Source organism: Apostichopus japonicus, chromosome 2 (assembly GCF_037975245.1).
Source record: "Apostichopus japonicus isolate 1M-3 chromosome 2, ASM3797524v1, whole genome shotgun sequence".
Taxonomy (NCBI): domain Eukaryota; kingdom Metazoa; phylum Echinodermata; class Holothuroidea; order Aspidochirotida; family Stichopodidae; genus Apostichopus; species Apostichopus japonicus.
The window spans coordinates 5,554,141-5,570,295 of NC_092562.1; the positions used below are offsets into that span (position 1 = coordinate 5,554,141).

General features: G+C 38.2%; 3 protein-coding genes across 8 annotated transcripts in view; 2 read left to right on the forward strand and 1 right to left on the reverse strand.

Moving 5' to 3' along the window:
• The first annotated feature begins 1,159 nt into the window (after positions 1-1,159).
• LOC139975816 (neutral phospholipase A2 3-like) lies at positions 1,160-5,529 on the forward strand. Its single transcript, XM_071984018.1, has 4 exons — positions 1,160-1,446; positions 2,982-3,126; positions 4,028-4,161; positions 5,055-5,529. Exons 1-4 carry the CDS (start codon positions 1,374-1,376, stop codon positions 5,210-5,212), a joined length of 510 nt encoding a protein of 169 aa, XP_071840119.1. The 5' UTR covers positions 1,160-1,373; the 3' UTR covers positions 5,213-5,529.
• A 438-nt stretch (positions 5,530-5,967) lies between these two features.
• LOC139975730 (leucine-rich repeat-containing protein 42-like) lies at positions 5,968-10,724 on the reverse strand. Of its 4 annotated transcripts, none has more exons than XM_071983852.1 (6): positions 10,590-10,724; positions 9,416-9,946; positions 8,935-9,053; positions 8,232-8,324; positions 7,468-7,644; positions 5,968-6,721 (listed from the first exon to the last, which is right to left on the reverse strand). In XM_071983852.1, exons 2-6 carry the CDS (start codon positions 9,814-9,816, stop codon positions 6,129-6,131), a joined length of 1,383 nt encoding a protein of 460 aa, XP_071839953.1. In that variant the 5' UTR covers positions 9,817-9,946; positions 10,590-10,724; the 3' UTR covers positions 5,968-6,128. The 4 variants fall into 4 exon arrangements, with proteins under 4 accessions (XP_071839953.1, XP_071839963.1, XP_071839973.1 ...); XM_071983862.1 differs by having other exon boundaries at positions 10,571-10,607; XM_071983872.1 differs by lacking the exon at positions 10,590-10,724 and adding an exon at positions 10,444-10,571 and having other exon boundaries at positions 7,468-7,648; positions 8,236-8,324.
• A 33-nt stretch (positions 10,725-10,757) lies between these two features.
• LOC139975669 (uncharacterized) overlaps positions 10,758-16,155 on the forward strand; it is a 39,454-nt gene continuing 34,056 nt past the window's right edge. For 2 of the 3 annotated variants that reach the window (XM_071983769.1, XM_071983786.1), the window contains exons 1-8: positions 10,758-10,898; positions 11,583-11,661; positions 12,184-12,351; positions 12,988-13,290; positions 13,745-14,059; positions 14,445-14,714; positions 15,251-15,357; positions 15,759-15,963. In XM_071983769.1, the coding sequence (XP_071839870.1) occupies positions 11,583-11,661; positions 12,184-12,351; positions 12,988-13,290; positions 13,745-14,059; positions 14,445-14,714; positions 15,251-15,357; positions 15,759-15,963 (1,447 nt within the window). In that variant the 5' untranslated portion in view covers positions 10,758-10,898. Of the gene's footprint in view, positions 10,899-10,928; positions 11,194-11,582; positions 11,662-12,183; positions 12,352-12,987; positions 13,291-13,744; positions 14,060-14,444; positions 14,715-15,250; positions 15,358-15,758; positions 15,964-16,155 lie in introns of those variants that run through there. The other variant, XM_071983779.1, reaches the window with a different exon arrangement.

Sequence of the window (16,155 nt, forward strand, 5' to 3'; positions counted from 1 at the left end):
CTCCACATGAGATTTTTTTTCTCATTTGGAAATGAAAAAGGGGTTTTCTGACTTGCGAAGCGGGGGGGGGGGCGGAATGATACTTCCGCCCCTCCACATTTTTCACTGGGGGAGGGCTGGCACCCCTCCAGCCCCCCGGTTCCTACGCCCTTGAACCCCAGGTCCTGATATTTCCCTCTTGATTCTACTCATATCGACCGATTTCTATGCTAGATATGACACACAGGCCTATACGACAACGTAGTTGCGTGCATTGTGGTGGGGTATGGAGACTTCGAGACAGTGGAACATGTGACTTCATATGATCTGGGAAATGCACAAAATCAGATTAAACCACCCGAATACTATTTTTCTTTCTTATTTTTCTCCTTTTCAATAAACGGGAACTGTCTTCTTATTACATTTTCCTTAGTTTCAAAACAAAAGGACCTTTTTAAGTAACAAAAAGGCTTATTTTTATTACAAAGAGTAAAGTAAAACTAGGCCTACTTTTTTAATTAACTATAGTGAGCACTTACAATTTATGGAATGGAGCACCCAATCCGCCAATGGTCACTCCGGTTCTGCTACATGGGAACCATACTGCGGTAAAAACAATGTGTCGCCTAGTTGCTGCGTTCCCCAAGATATAACCTTTTCTCGTTCCCCCCACCCCACCCCTGCACTCCCTCAGTTGACAATGTATAATTATCATCATCTTTCTGTTTTATTGTTTTATACTGCAACGAGAAGCCTAGTTGTGTATACTGGATGAACGTGCATGGAGGTAATGTAATAAACATGTGACCAGAAACTTTCGAAGATCTTTGTTTGGTGTCTCTATCAGGGCCTTGAAACAAAGGGCTTATGATATGCGTCAAGTCGACCCTCGACCTACTGAGTGCGGTACAGTATTTCTGTCGAGTCGTTGAAAGTTAAAATGGGAAAAGAAACAAATGATTGCTTCTTCGATAATTTATTTTATCTTGAATGGAACTTGACCAGCATAATTTCTCGCAAACGTAGGTAGTATACGCTATACTGATGACGTCACTCCGATTAATATGACCTTCATTTCATAACGTTAATCCAGAGGTCTTCTCAAATGCTCTTTGCAGATAGATTAAAGTTCATATGAAGGTTTCAGTGCTTATGTAAACAGATCGTTCCATTTATCAGTGAGAAGCTTAACCGCAAATATAAGCTATCTATTGTTTTAACCGTGCAGGGTTGTGATTATATTTCACTATGTGTGTCAGCTAGACTTATAAACAACTTTAAGTTTATGAAGGTTGCTTCCACACTGTTGCGCACCTCCTGCTGGAATCAACTCTGAGACTTTTTCTTCAAATCTCTTCAACAGTTCTACGACAGGAATTGACTTTATAGAGATCATGGCGTCTATCAGATGGCTGGTTAGGGCAGTACTTGTATTTTTATCGCTGGTTTCGCTTCCACAAATCACAGGTAATCACTTAAAACTTTGCACCCGGCAAATGATAACCGTTTATCTCGTTTAGTGTTAGTATGTATTTGCTGTGTTTGTCAATTTTAGTATTGTTCTATCTATTGTATAGGCTAGTCACGCACACCATTGCTAACATGAATGTATACATAAGACACGGCAATCTACTTAAAGGTGAAGATATTAAAATATCAGTTTAATAGGTTTCTTCAATCATTATATGATATATTTATGTATTAATGTGTTTGTGATATGCGTACTGTGGCATCCAATCATGTGACGAATATATTTGAACGTGTGCACGTCTGCGCACTTTGTTAACCTTTGTCAATAAATACCATCAAACTTTTCTACTTTTGAAACTGGCAAATCAGTATATAGAGAAGACGGTATAAATGGGACATGGACAGAAAATCCGAAATTCAGTAGGATGGGACTAATAATTTATGTTCGATGAAATAGGCCTATGATGCCTACACATACGTAGACATTTCTATGTTAAACCCAAACAGGCGAAAGCAAGGATCAAAGGCGGTCCCGGCACTAGCCATCTGTCCTGGTGAAGAGGGCATGGGTATAGTGAGGGTATATTCTTGGGGATCTCGGACATATATTTTCCATGACAGTAAACCTCCCGCAAACAACAAGTGTTCAACATAGACCACCATCGCAAATGATTACATTAAAAAAAATTCTCAAAATGGCCCGTTATATGAAATGAGAAGCAAGCAGTGATTCCAAGGGCGTAGGAGCCGGGGGGCTGGGGGGGGGGGGGGGGCGCCAGCCCCCCCCCAGTGAAAAATATGGGGGCGGAAGTATCATTCCGCTCCCCGCTTCGCAAGTCAGAAATACCGTTTTTCAAGGGCGTAGGAACCGGGGGAGCTGGGGGGGGCGCCAGCCCCCCAGTGAAAAATGTGGAGGGGCGGAAGTATCATTCCGCCCCCCCGGTTCGCAAGTCAGAAAACCCCTTTTTCATTTCCAAATGAGAAAAAAAATCTCATTTGGAGCACCAAATTGCATCTAAGGCCAGGTGAAAATACAAAATTAAGTTTACAAAATTGAGTGGGTGTTGAAGTGTGCTATATTGCACCAAATTGCATCTGAGGCCACCTGGAAATGCAAAAAATTCCAAAGGGGAGGGGGACACCCCCTCCCCTTAGACCCCTCCCCCAGGCTGGCCATCAGTCTTCAGCCCCCCCACTCAAAAGTACCTTCCTACGCCACTGCCGTTTTTCATTTCCAAATGAGAAAAAAATCTCATTTGTGCACCAAATTGCATCTAAGGCCAGGTGAAAATGCAAAATTATTTACAAAATGGAGTGGGTGTTGAAGTGTGCTATATTGCACCAAATTGCATCTGAGGCCACCTGGAAATGCAAACAAATTCCATAGGGGAGGGGGACACCCCTCCCCTTATACCATTCCCCCAGGCCGGCCATCAGTCTTCAGCCCCCCCCCCCCACTCAAAAGTACCTTCCTACGCCACTGAGTGATTCCATCATAGGCCCTATCTAATTATGAATATATTATTTTTCAGCCTCGGTTTCAAGAGGACGGCGACACGTAGAACAGCTAGGAGAGTTAATTGAATGCCAGACTGGGCGCAGGGCCATCGATTACATCAGCTACGGATGTTGGTGTGGTATCGGCGGCTCAGCTGACCCATTGGATGACACAGACCAGTAAATATTTCTGATTGGTCGAAAAACTAAACTTGTTCATATTCATTTGACGTCATCATGTCGATATTAGCCTATTTATAACAAATTGACTGACAATTATCCCGTTCACTAATTTTCGATGGGCGGAAGTGGGGAAATGTTTTATATGGGATAATGGGAAATGCCGAAGTGCAGAAAATAAAGAAAGAGAAATGGGGCCAGAATACTGATACATAGCAGGGGCGTATCCAGGATTTTCCACTAGGGGGGGGGGGGGTCAGACATGAATGATCGCCGTCATGGGGGATGGGTCTAAGGGGAGGGGTGGACAATTTTTGCTTTCGAAGAAGGGCTGAAATGCAAAATGGTGCCATATGTGATCCATTTTTCGACCTTAATAATAAGCAACATTTCCAGTAAAAATGGACACAAAATGCACAATTTAGTATGGCTGGCATGTCACTTAGTGTTTAAAGTGATAATACAAACACAATTACCATCTATGTTTCTAAAACTATTATGCCGCCGAACTTCGCCAGAACCTTTTCTTGGCAAACAAAAAATAAAGCATACGGGAGGGGGGGGGGGGGTTGAGCGATCACCGACATCTCACGTAAAGGTCGTCATCAATTTTTTTTTTTTTTTTTGCTAAACTTTTTTTTTTGGTGACGGCCAATAGGGGGGGGGCGCGCCTGTTGCGCCCCCTGGATACGCCCCTGCATAGGGCGATACATATACAGCTCGTTTATAATCTAACAACTTAGGCCTATCTGTCATGAACAATTTGTCAAGTATATTTTTGGAAATTTAAATATCAGTACCTACTGTATTTACATGATGTTTAAAGGGAAAGGTCGACCTTCTAACCATTGAACGGATTGTTTTTGCATGAATTTTGAATGAGATACATTTCCACCCGCAGATGTTGTAGAAACCATGACCTGTGTTACGATGCATTGTATGATGCGGGCATATGTGATGGCATGAAGATGTATACAGTCCATTATACCTTCAATAACTCAGAAATTTGTCCGAGACAATCACCACTCAACTGCAGTGAGTATACTTTATGAGTAGGAAATTTCGAAAGAAAGGAAGGGATGGGGTGGGGAAGGGAGAGGGGGGTTGGGGAAACAAACCAGGAAAAAAATCGCAGGCCCTTTTGTATTTGATGTCTAATGTTCGCAAAATTCTGTATCAAACGCAATAATCTTTCTTTCTCGCCCCAAAGCTGTAATGTAGGCCTAGCATCTATATCTGGCCATGGGGAATATATTTCGCACTTCTATAACAAACCTTATCTCAATTTAATGACTAATTCAAGAAATGGTTGATTGGATGTGAGCTATCTTGACTGGCTAACTCCAGGAAGTTGAAAGCAGTATGGTATGAGGGTCATCACGGAGAAACTAGCTTTTCAGTTTTCATAGGCAGTTATCGAAATGTGAAGGAGTTGGGTGATGTAGAAGGGTCAGAAACGAACGGCGGGATTTCGAAATTTGCATCAGAAGAACTTTTAGACTTGTAACTGCTACGGTGGCTCAGATGTGACAGTGAAACCTTCAAGTTTTAATATCGGAATTTTGGCCTTTTTTATTATCTCAACGTGACGTTTATCAATTTCATTCAAACAATTAACCTATTTTCTTTTCATATCGACATTTAGAAGCTTGTTCTCTGTAAAGTACATGACTTTATATACAATAATTACACCTCTCCTTTCACAAACAAAGTCTAAATGTCTAAGAAACGTGCAAATTTGAAAGTGGACTAATTATGTGTAATATAAACATTTGATTGCCTGGCAATTATACTGAGGTTTATTTTCTGCCTGTCACGTGGTCTAAAAGAACCTCAGCGATAAGCATCCACACACCAGCCCTGGCTCTCATACGATATTACTCCAGCTGTCAAATGAGGTGAAAAATTATTTCTGCTCCATTCCACAGGTCCTGAAAATGATGCATGCGCCCTGGGTCTGTGCACGTGTGATGAGACAGTTTCCAACTGTTTCAGGAGGTCAAAGTTCAATGACGAATACGACAAGTACTCAAGATACTTTGGATGCTCCACCAGGCAGTACTTGTGCAGCTGGTTTGGATGTTAACTATGATGACATATCCACATACCATTCATGTTCACCATAGGAGGAGGTGGTTTTCATATCAATGTCGAAGACATTTAATTTCAATGTCGGAGTGTCACTACTACCATTCCAATACTCTGTAGTCACAAAAATATTCTGGAGTAAATTTCCACACAGAATCAGTCCATCACTAGATAAGATAATATGCAGGGTGGGCAGGAAGGGTGATCAAGCTCACGACATTGATGGTCCCCTTAACAGACTGTTGCAAACATTGTGGGCCAATATCTCATGGACCAGAACAGATTTGGCCAGCGGGCCGCTTAATTGACTGAGAACCCTGAATTAAATGAAGCAAACGGAGACTGCGGGGGCATATATTAACCGTGAACATGATGTGATATGTCAAAGAATTTTATAAACAGCTAGAATTCATTTGTTTCTATATAAATGTATGAATTTACTTATATTTTGCATCCAAGATAAAGACCTTAGCGTATGTATTTCATATACAGTATGTTAGTCTAGGGAGACATTGGTGAAATACTACAACATTTTGAACATGAACTTATAATGAGCCTTTTAATCCATAATGTTAATGTAGTTTTCCAGGCAGCAGCATGGATTAGGGAGGGATGATCTGTATCATGGAGAATGTGACACTACAGTGATGCTATCTTGCTACCTCACATTAATTCAATTAGGAACATTAATTCATCAAGGGTTGAGTAAACATTGTCCAATGTCACCTTTATTTAGTATACATAGCCAAGGTAATACTCCATGAATATGCAACATAAATGCAAAAATGATTTTTTTTTTTTAATGTTTTTAATATACTAATATTAAAGTTTATCTGGATAACGTCCAGCACATCTCATCGAATAGCCTTTTTTGTCATTTACTAAGTTTCTACTTATAATTCTCTCACTATTCTTCACTCCAAGTAATCAAAGACACTTTGTTTCCTCTCTTCAGTTCTAACATGGTCTCTTGCTTTGACCTCAGAATTAGTCAATCCTTCCAATGTGACACAACCAGGCTCTTCCGTCCATAACTCACCCTCCCTGTCAACTAACTTTATCCTCTTTCGTTTTGTTTTCCCAGTATTGTGCCATGGTCTCTTTTGATTTCTAACAAGTTTGTCTTTTCTTCCAACATCATTGGAGCTTTTTGTGTTTCGAGAACTATCACTGCTGTTGGTCACATGAATTTCGCTTTCACTTCCACCATAAGTTGCTAAAAGTTTTTCATTGTTTTCAGACCTGTTGTGATTGCCAGAATCTTCTCTGAGTAATGAATGCGTGATGTTTCTTGGCAGAAATTTTGTTGGGCTTCCTATCGAAGACAAGCTTCCTCTGTTGATATTTCCTTCAGAAGGGTTCTTGGAAATGTTTACAGGAATAAAGTAAGGTTCAACATGAGAGGTAGACCCAGCCGTGCGACATCCTCCAGGTTTGATGAACAACAATGGTGTTTTGATGTTTTGATCACTCATCAACATAGATGTAGTTCCTACTTTCTTAGAATCTGTAAAATAAGGAAGATTGAACCAGTTTTCACTCCGCCATGGTTAGTACATGGCATTGGGATACAAAGCAATATGGTTATTTTGAGAACAACATATCACGATAGGTCAAAAGGCCTAGACCAGTACAGAATAGAGGTCTCAGGACTCAACCTTCTGTGTCTGTCATTGAACTCCAGCCATGAGTCTTGTCAGGTTGGAAATACATCCATGTTTTCGGGTGTTTTTGTGTTCTCTCAATTAATCCTGATTATCATGAATTGTGTCGATTAAAACTGTCAGCACCCCACTAATTGGACAAAATGGTGATCCCTGTACTTTCCCTAGCATTTGTAGCACCCCTGGTAACCTAACTTAGTCTCCCATAGATTAAGTTAAGTCTCCTATGGGTATAAATCTTAAAGGTCTGAATATTAAGTTCCATATTTGTGGTGACAGAAATCAGAAATGTCACAGAATTTATAGAGATGAGCTGGTGTGACACCCTGTTGCTTAACATAGCCACACTCTTAGCAAGTTTAGTAAATGCAGGCACTGTGCCACTGAGGGGATTACATCATAACGGCATAACTGCATAGCACAACAGTGTTTGTGCTCACACAACACAACACAAGCTGCGCTTCTGCAGAGATAATCTCTCTATTGATTCAGTCTTGCTGCTACAGATAATTGGATAGCAATTTGAAGATATGCAGATAGCTACCAACTCAAAATGTTACAGCATTTTAATAATTAAGAATGAACTTACAGAATTTTGCAGCTGAAGATGAACCTGACAAAGGTAATCGGTTAATGCATGCATCTCTCTTCCATTCTTCAATTAAGGGGGCAGCCCAACCTTTATTTTCTACCACAGCAACAGCAGCTTGTGGAAGTGAGCTGTGTGCAATAAATCCTAGTTGACTGTAAATTGATTCCTTTCTAGCTTCCTGTAAACACAAGAAAAAGAAATCACTTGTCATAATGTCATGACATGTGAGAGAATTATAAAACTCACTGCAACGATTTCACGGTGTATCTTAAAGATAAAGGGCAGGATATAAGCTTGTGATAAACAGTTGACAACATTCCTCATTGTTGGCTGGAACAATTTTCACTATTCTAGGGTGCAATAAATATATGAAACTTGGAAAACTCTCTATATTAAATATAATAATCACTTATCCAATAGATTCATTGTTTAGGAGGTACAGTAGAGAGGAGTACAGAGTAGGCAACTAGGCATATGAGATATGTGACCAACTTAAGAATGTTAACTTTATTGCATATATTGGAATAAAACAACAATTATCTAATGGACAATTCTGACCCCCCCTGCCCCCCTCCTATTCAACCACCTCTGAAATAGATACGTTCACATACTACCTGCTATCAATCAACCTCCAAAATATATCTTTTTCATTCCACTAACTCATCAATGTCTAATTTGGTACCACATATATTACGTTTTGTTTCCTCACATGGAAAAAGAACTTCTCTTGATAGAAGAGATTGAAATATCTAACTACAAACTTACCATGACACTACATCCAGTAACATTCAAGGTCATAAGACACTGAAATGGCTTCAAATATAGAAAAATCTTGTTTGTCACTCTGTGGTTACCTGAAAGTGAAGGAAAAGTAAAAGAAATTAAGGAGAGGTAGAGAAGGCAAGAAATATAATTTCATTAATTCAGATGTCACAATGCACCTGATGTATGTCGGCAAGATGACATGTAAAATGCAACAGATACACTTTGATGAGAATCATACTCAGTTTATTGAGAGCAAATCAGTTAAATTCTTTTTTAGAAGTAACTGCTCTATAATTTATACTACAAACACAGCTGATATGCTTTATGGTCTTATAAAAGCTTCTTTATAATACAAGTAATATAGATACAGGATTATTTGGCTTGGGCATCAACCCAACCCTATCTCCTTTTCTCCTTAAAGAAAGCAGTATTAACAAAAAATCACTAATGTGATGTCACTCAAACAAGGACATCAGTCTCTTCCCCATAGCGATGATACAGTGACTTTAGTATAAATTGTCTCAACTCAAGTCAAGGAAACTTAGTAGCAAATGACGAGAAAAATAACTCTGCAAAGAATGTTGTTATTAAACATGCTATTATAAACTATGTGGTGGTAAGAGTTACTTAGATTTGGGAAATAACTTTAAGGTTTCTGCTTCAGTCAAAAGAAGGAGAATTTACTTGATATTTACTTACCAGACAGATCCAAATAACTGAGTCTTCTCAAACCTTCTTTCATAACTCTAGAGTAGGCTGTAAGTCTCTGAACACCAACATCAGACAGTTCATTATCTGCCAACAGTAGAACTTCCAATCTAAAAGTACAGAGAGAGGGATCTGTACAAGTACCGTAACTCTATCATCCTTGATTAATTACGATAATCATTTTTCAAACCAAGAGTTAAGACATTACTGCAAACCATTCGATGCTGCATGGCTAACTAGCACTACTGCAGATCAACATCGCACAATGTCATTACAGCCCGTGACCCTATCTAAAGGTACAATAGAGAGGTACTCAGATATACCAAAGGCAAACTCTGCACTTCTTCATGAATATGTAGTCATATGAAAGGGTAAAGTTTATGAAAAGGAAAAATCATAAACAGAACATTAATAAAAAGCATATAGAACAGAAAGTGTGTTATTAAATCTTCTAAGGTAAAGCAGCACTCACTGGTGTAATTGAGTTCCAATATGAACAAGGATTTCATGGTAATCATCAATACCGCAACCAGAAAGATCCAATTCTTTTAAATTTTTGAATACCTTGACTTCTTGGATATGTCTGTTAAGAGTAAGAATTGCATTGTTCTTCAGTGTCAAATTCTGTAACACCAGCTGTTTATAAGCTAATGTAAAAGACTCCAAACATGACGCAGAGTATTGATCTCCAAATTGCTTCAGTTTCAGGGCTGCTTCAAATATGCTTTTACCAATAATTTCTGGGATTGTAGTAAATGATTCCACATTGATCACATGGCAAGCAACAAACTCTGTTGCGAGGATAAGGAGTGACGTTGGTTGGTAGTACTTCTCCTGATCGGCAACAGCTTCACAACACTTGATAGCAGTCATTATGATTAACCAAATTCAAGGTCGATGGTAGTACAATTACTTTTTAAGTTCACATCTTCGTGTTCGAACTGTTCCTCTGTCTCACAGTAGTTACCTTTGCCTGGAAGGTACATGGAATGTGTGTATATACCTATTGTGAAATAAAATAGAAATGTTAACAAAAATGCACATACCTTTAATTCCTTAAAACTAGTCAGAAGTTGAAAGGCTACCTACTGTACACAGTGGCCTTAGAATTTAGGTCAATACTAAACTTGTAAATGTAAGAGTAGTATTATTATTAGGCCTAAACCAGAAACGGTAGAAATGAAGTCATACAGTCATAGTGGACACCTGTAACAATCCCATATTTATAACCTCACGCATGCCTAGCTTCTCACAATAAAAGTTTGTCTAGATATGCCTAAAAAGCCATAGTAGCTTGTGTTACTCTTATACATAGCAACATAGCAAATGCAAAATAGCAATGAACCTTCCTTGACTCGAGCTAGGCCATACTCGGTAACTTATTGTACAGTAGGTTTAGGCCCTTGACTTGAGCAGTGGCATAACGTTAGACTATCTAGGCCTATACTATTACTAGTATGGACTATGAAAAATGACTGTATCAGTAGTGGAGCAACGAACTTTTGATCTATTCTGACATTGTTCCTGCAAAATGGTTTAATTTACACATTGCATATATATCCAAACACTGCTAGGGGAAATAATGTTTACAATATACGAAAAATAAAAATACAGAAGGTCAACTTGCGCACAGAGTTGTCACTAACCTGCAAGTAATAACCTACACTATGCACTATGGCGAATAGGGGATTTCCCTCCCTAAACTGTCGTCTGCTAGTGAAAGACTAGACATACACGATTTCGAATTGTCGCGGGTAACTCAGGCTATGCAACTACCCACCACATGTTGACTACACGAAGCCTACTGTAGCTAGAGATGATAATGTCTGTGTTTCTGATTATAACATCACCCTCAAATTCCCGTGTAAACACTTATGGCAAGTTTCCCACCATGATCACTAGTGCGTGGAATTATGAAGGTGGCATAATTTAAGCAACTGGAGAAAGCCTTTTGTGTGAGTCAAACACTTTTGATAGTTTTGCAAGCTCGATTGACTCCCTTTGAATTACTTGAACAATGCATCAGTACCCTACTGTGTTAGGCATTACTTTGAACAGTTTGAGTGTTTGTTTTAGACTAAATTAAGTTGGGGCCTCCTTTGTACGATTCTTTTAATCATAGTCACAGTTGCTTAAGAGCAAATAATAAACTTTTATGAACTGAAATTAAAATATAATGGTTAATCTCGAGTGAAATAAGAAATCAAACCGTGCTAATTTCTTCAAACTGATGCATGGTTATATGTCACGGTAAGCATAATTTAGGCTAGTCTAATGTACTTACAGTAAGAACTTTAGACCCTAACAGCATATAGGCATTAGACTAAACTTAACTAAGATGAGGTCTAGCTGCATTTTGGCCTTTAGGCTTGTCCATTTAAAGAACCCAACCTACATGAGTATAGTGCCCTGTAGTTGTGTTGTGCCCTGAATGTGTTGTCAAAACATGATAATTATAGGCCTAGTCTAATACCAGAGCAACAAAGAGGCAAGAACTATATAGCGCAGTACCGTTTATGATGCAATCACAATATTTGCCAGAAACAGTTCATATAATCTCTGCAAACTAGCAATAATGCATTCATTATGAGATTTACTTCTTTTGTTTTTTCACTGATGCTTTTTTGCCTTTGTTGTAGATGAACTTCAATAGTTTGAAATGTGAACCTATTGCTGTTACGGTATGCTTACTTTTCTTCTTGGAACCTTTCCTTTATGGTAAGTATATTCCAATTAATACAGGCTTTTGGATTTGTCTTTAATAGTGTGCTTGTTTACTGAAGTAGATTAATGCTTTCTATTTGTATTAGCTCAACTCTTCTGTTGACAAATAATTTGCATGGTTGTCACTTTTCAAACTGTTGAAATGTTGAAAAAATGTACTACCTTATTCATTGATTTGCAAACATATTCTGTAGTTTTTATTTCATAGGAACTCATCACAAATGTTCTACAAACTGCAGTATTTCATTTCAGTAAATATAGGTCCTTTAGCTGTATACAGCTTTGATATGAAGCAACTTCAGGCATATTGATATGAAATAATTATTTCTTGCAAATTCTGTTAATACTTTTAAACATGTTTGTATAAGGCAAAAGTGGCTGTTTCCCATATGATTAATCATTTCTTCTTACAAGCTGACATACCACAAATTACATTTGAGTGTTACTGCTCTTCATATAGCCTATGAATTTAAAGTTCTGGTGCACGTTTTAATTGGGCTTAATATTTTCTACCAGATTCTGTAGGTGCTTCTTGTGGATCTAGCCCAGACACAGAGGGAAGATATGGTGTCAACTGCTCTCAACTCTGTTCCTGCTCTTCTAATGCTGTTTGTAATGACACCACAGGCGAATGTACTGGCAGGTTATGTGGCAACACAGGCAAAACGTTTACATGTGACAAAAGTGAGCTACTAGCACTAGCTTGTGTATACAAACAACCGTCGTGTATTACAACTCTTAATTAGCTTATTTATAACACTGTTCCATTGCACGCCAGATAACACTTAACATAGCAATTTGCTATGATGCGATACTGGGTAAATTGTTCCCTGATCTATAGGTAGTATTTTTTTGTCATATTGTTGCTGATATAATTAACCTTATAATTAACAGCTAATGGCAACAAATTAAATAAGCTAGTGGGAAATGATAATGTAAGCTGCTCAATGCAACCAGTACTGGTCCACGTGGACCAAAGCTGTTCGAATCTGGACATTCTCATCAAGTTCAAACTATCTTTATATATATCCATTAGGTTTCACTTTTAAGTAGCTTTTTGCATTGATTATAGTCCCAATTTTTTAAACCCTGACAATTTCTATTGAAATCCTGTGACTGTTCATTCATCACACCAGTCCGTTTTCTACTTAGCTGCTATATCTCAGTCAATACTAATAGAATTGGTAAGATTGCTGGATAATGGCAAGCAAACAAATTAGTTTTGATACATCATAGATAACAGAAGAGTACAGGCATACAACTTATTCAGTATGAATTCATTACCTGAAAGCTTTTTTAACCATATTTTATTCATATCAGATGGACTAACCTTGGTTGTCATTGGAAGTCCACTCGTTGCTACGGAGATGACCTCAGTGACTATAACATGCATCTCTAACCTTGGTCCTGGTGATATACTCATCACATGGAGGGACCCAAGCGGTGCCGAAATTCTCCCTGGCTCCAAATTTGAAATAAGGAGAGAATCTGACACAGTTAATGTTCTAGCTTTGGGGAACACCACTTCAAAAGACAGTGGAACGTACACTTGTGTGGCTAATTTAACAGAGTCAACCGATATATTGTCAACTGTGGAAGAAAGCACCAATATAACTATATTTGGTAAGTAAAGGTTCTAAAAATGCTGTTTGTCCACATGCAGGCAATCTTACATTGTAACCTAACTAAGTGCCCTTGAAGAAATACACATATATATAGATATGTTGGTTTAAAACATTGAGGAGAACCCTAAAGAAGAAGGAACTCCCCAACACTTTTCAGTATTTTGTGCAATATATACGTTTTTTGTGTCTTAATTATTTATTGGTTTCCTAGTATTTTCCATTGAAAGTGCAATTTTTTCGTCTACAGGGCCCCATTGGAAACGGGCCGACGTTCTGTCAGCCTAATGGGTTTAGCTCCTGTTACTCTTTTTGTTCTTTTCAATTCCGTCCTTTTTGTCCATTTTGCATTTGTAATATTTTTGTATTTTGAACAATCTGAGTGCGAACAAATTCCAATCACACTGTAGTCAGTTGTATATAAGTTAACTTTCTTTATGGTTCCTATTTCCCAGCTCGTGACGAAATCTTTGAATATCCAAATTCCGTCGTAAAGAGAAAGGAAGGTGAGATGCTTCGGTTGACATGCAAAGCTTTCTTTGCGTCTCAGCTCCCATCTCTGCAGTGGTTGTTCAATTCTGAAGTTCTCAGTAGCAACGAAGATACAAAGCTCTCAAGCAGAGAGGAATATTATGGAGAAAATGATGTCATATTGATCAGGTCTCTAGATGTCAGCATGGTAGCTGAAAGTCACAATGGAACCTACCAGTGTCTTGCCAGTCAAAATAACATTGAAAAAGATGTAAAGAACATCCATGTATTCATTGTTGGTAAGTCTCTTTGTTATGCAGCTTTTACTTATACTTGAACAAAACATACCGTATTGTAAAGAAAAATAGCATTAGAAAACTTTGAAGCAAGAGAAATTCAGTTGTCAGGAAATTAAACAACAAAGAATTGGTATGTTGAATGCAAAGGAATAGTGACATTTGATAGTCAGTGTATTTGAAATAGTATTTTGTGTATGCAGGCTAATTCATATTTGTTATTTCATCAGTGCCTATCTCACACATCTCCCTCCTCATCTCCCATCCTCCATGTTTTTCAGTGTCTTTGGAATTACCTTTCTAGTCCTAATTCTTTGTTTTGTTTTCCAGTGAATCAATCAATTCAGTATTTATGAGTACTTGCTGTCTGTTCTCTATGTCCTTCCAGATTTACCTGTTATCGCAGACCTTCACCTTGCAGATTTTAGCCACAACAATCTACATTTTAGATGGCGTGTGGCGTATTCCGGGAATGACAACCTTACCTGTACCATCAGGGATGCAGCCCATGGGTTATCAGTTGTGTGCGATGACAGTGTGTCGTGCAACACTACTAATCTATCTCCGTATACCACGTACAATGTATCTCTCGTCTGCCAAAACTATGCTGGATTTAGCAATGTTCTAGTGTATGAAAATGCTCAGACCGCACCTTCAGGTATACAAAGTATAAAACTATTAGTATGTTGATACACATGATGAACATTATTCTAGAATTTCTCTGAAATGGGAAATTGGTTACAAAATTCAAGCATGCAGCTACTGTATTAGTTAAATTAATAACTCAAATAACAAACTGCTGGGTATCTGACTTAATAAGTTTCAAATTTGACGAGAAAAATGACATTTCTGGGATTCAAAGGTGATGCAAGGAAGGGGCCTGCCAGACTTCTCTTTGCTCTTTTCAAGTTTGTATATAATTTCCAAGTCAGTATTCTTTTGTAATTGACTCACCAACTTTACTCAGGTAATGGTAATCCAGCAGAAAGATTACTACCTCTGAACTGTTTGGATGAATAAGGATTGTTTAAACAGCTAATATCACTAGATCAGAACGTAGATCAGACGCTTCCACAACTGTCAAGGAAGTATGACATACTGTAACATCTATTAATGAATATTAAGTCTATAAAATGATTCCAATTATCTTATCAGAGAGACATTAATGTTTGTTTGTTTCAATTATTTTCTAAGCACCGAGTCATCCTAATGCAGTGATGGTTTTTGAATCAGCCACTCATTGTAATATTTCTTGGACAGAACCTCTGGAAGTGAATGGACCCGGACCATTGCACTATCAGGTAATCTAAAGATGTCCTATGTGATTGAATTTGTCGCAATACTGAGCAACTGTGATCAACTGATGAGAAAAAAACTGAGCTATCTGAAAATGTAATCTGCTACTAATAGATTACACCAGGAAGGATCAAATGTTTGCAAGTAATATGTTGGAAATAGTGACAAAAATGAACAATGAATCAAAGTTTCAGGTTCATATGATACGAATAATAAAGGTTGCTACCAAGATGAAACATGGACCGTCTCTAAATCCATCTGCTAAGCTTAATTGTTTCTCTATAGATGTATCTATAGTAACTCTATATACCCTGTTGTATATAGCTTCCAGTATTCTCTCATTGTTCGTTCAGATAATATTAGTTTTTACTATACTCTCAATGTCTATTTGATGTTTTGCTCTTAGGTTCAGTCGGTCATTACTCCAAGAGGATCATTAATGAAGATGGAGACTCTGATAATCTCTGACAATATTCCAGAGACTTTGTTGATCCTGGAGAAGAATCAGCTGTCTTTCAACTCTGTCTACTCCTTCAAAGTCACAGCAGCAAACGATCTGTACGAGAGCTCGTCCTCATTTGGAATGGGAGACTGTACAACACCTCGCAGCGGTGAGTTTAGCTTAGCATATATCAAAGGTATCACTGACAGAAGATGTAAGAAAAAGAATGCTATGGTTGGGGTACTATTGTTATCTGTGATATTGATATTGCAGCTTTACTAAAAGACATTGCTTTTTTTTGCATTTGTAGGGACTATTATCAGCGTATGCTTTCCTCAATAAATGCACTGTTTGGGTCAAA

Excerpts from the sequence above, each read along its gene's own strand:
- LOC139975816 (XM_071984018.1), top strand. The coding sequence starts at position 1,374 with ATGGCGTCTATCAGATGGCTGGTTAGGGCAGTACTTGTATTTTTATCG. Across the intron at positions 3,127-4,027 it reads CCATTGGATGACACAGACCA|ATGTTGTAGAAACCATGACC; the intron begins GTAAATATTTCT and ends TTCCACCCGCAG. Across the intron at positions 4,162-5,054 it reads ACAATCACCACTCAACTGCA|GTCCTGAAAATGATGCATGC; the intron begins GTGAGTATACTT and ends TCCATTCCACAG.
- LOC139975730 (XM_071983852.1), bottom strand. The coding sequence starts at position 9,816 with ATGACTGCTATCAAGTGTTGTGAAGCTGTTGCCGATCAGGAGAAGTAC. Across the intron at positions 9,054-9,415 it reads ATTGGAACTCAATTACACCA|ATTGGAAGTTCTACTGTTGG; the intron begins GTGAGTGCTGCT and ends CTGTACTTTTAG. Across the intron at positions 7,645-8,231 it reads TGGATGTAGTGTCATGGTAA|CTAGAAAGGAATCAATTTAC; the intron begins GTTTGTAGTTAG and ends GTTTACAGGAAG.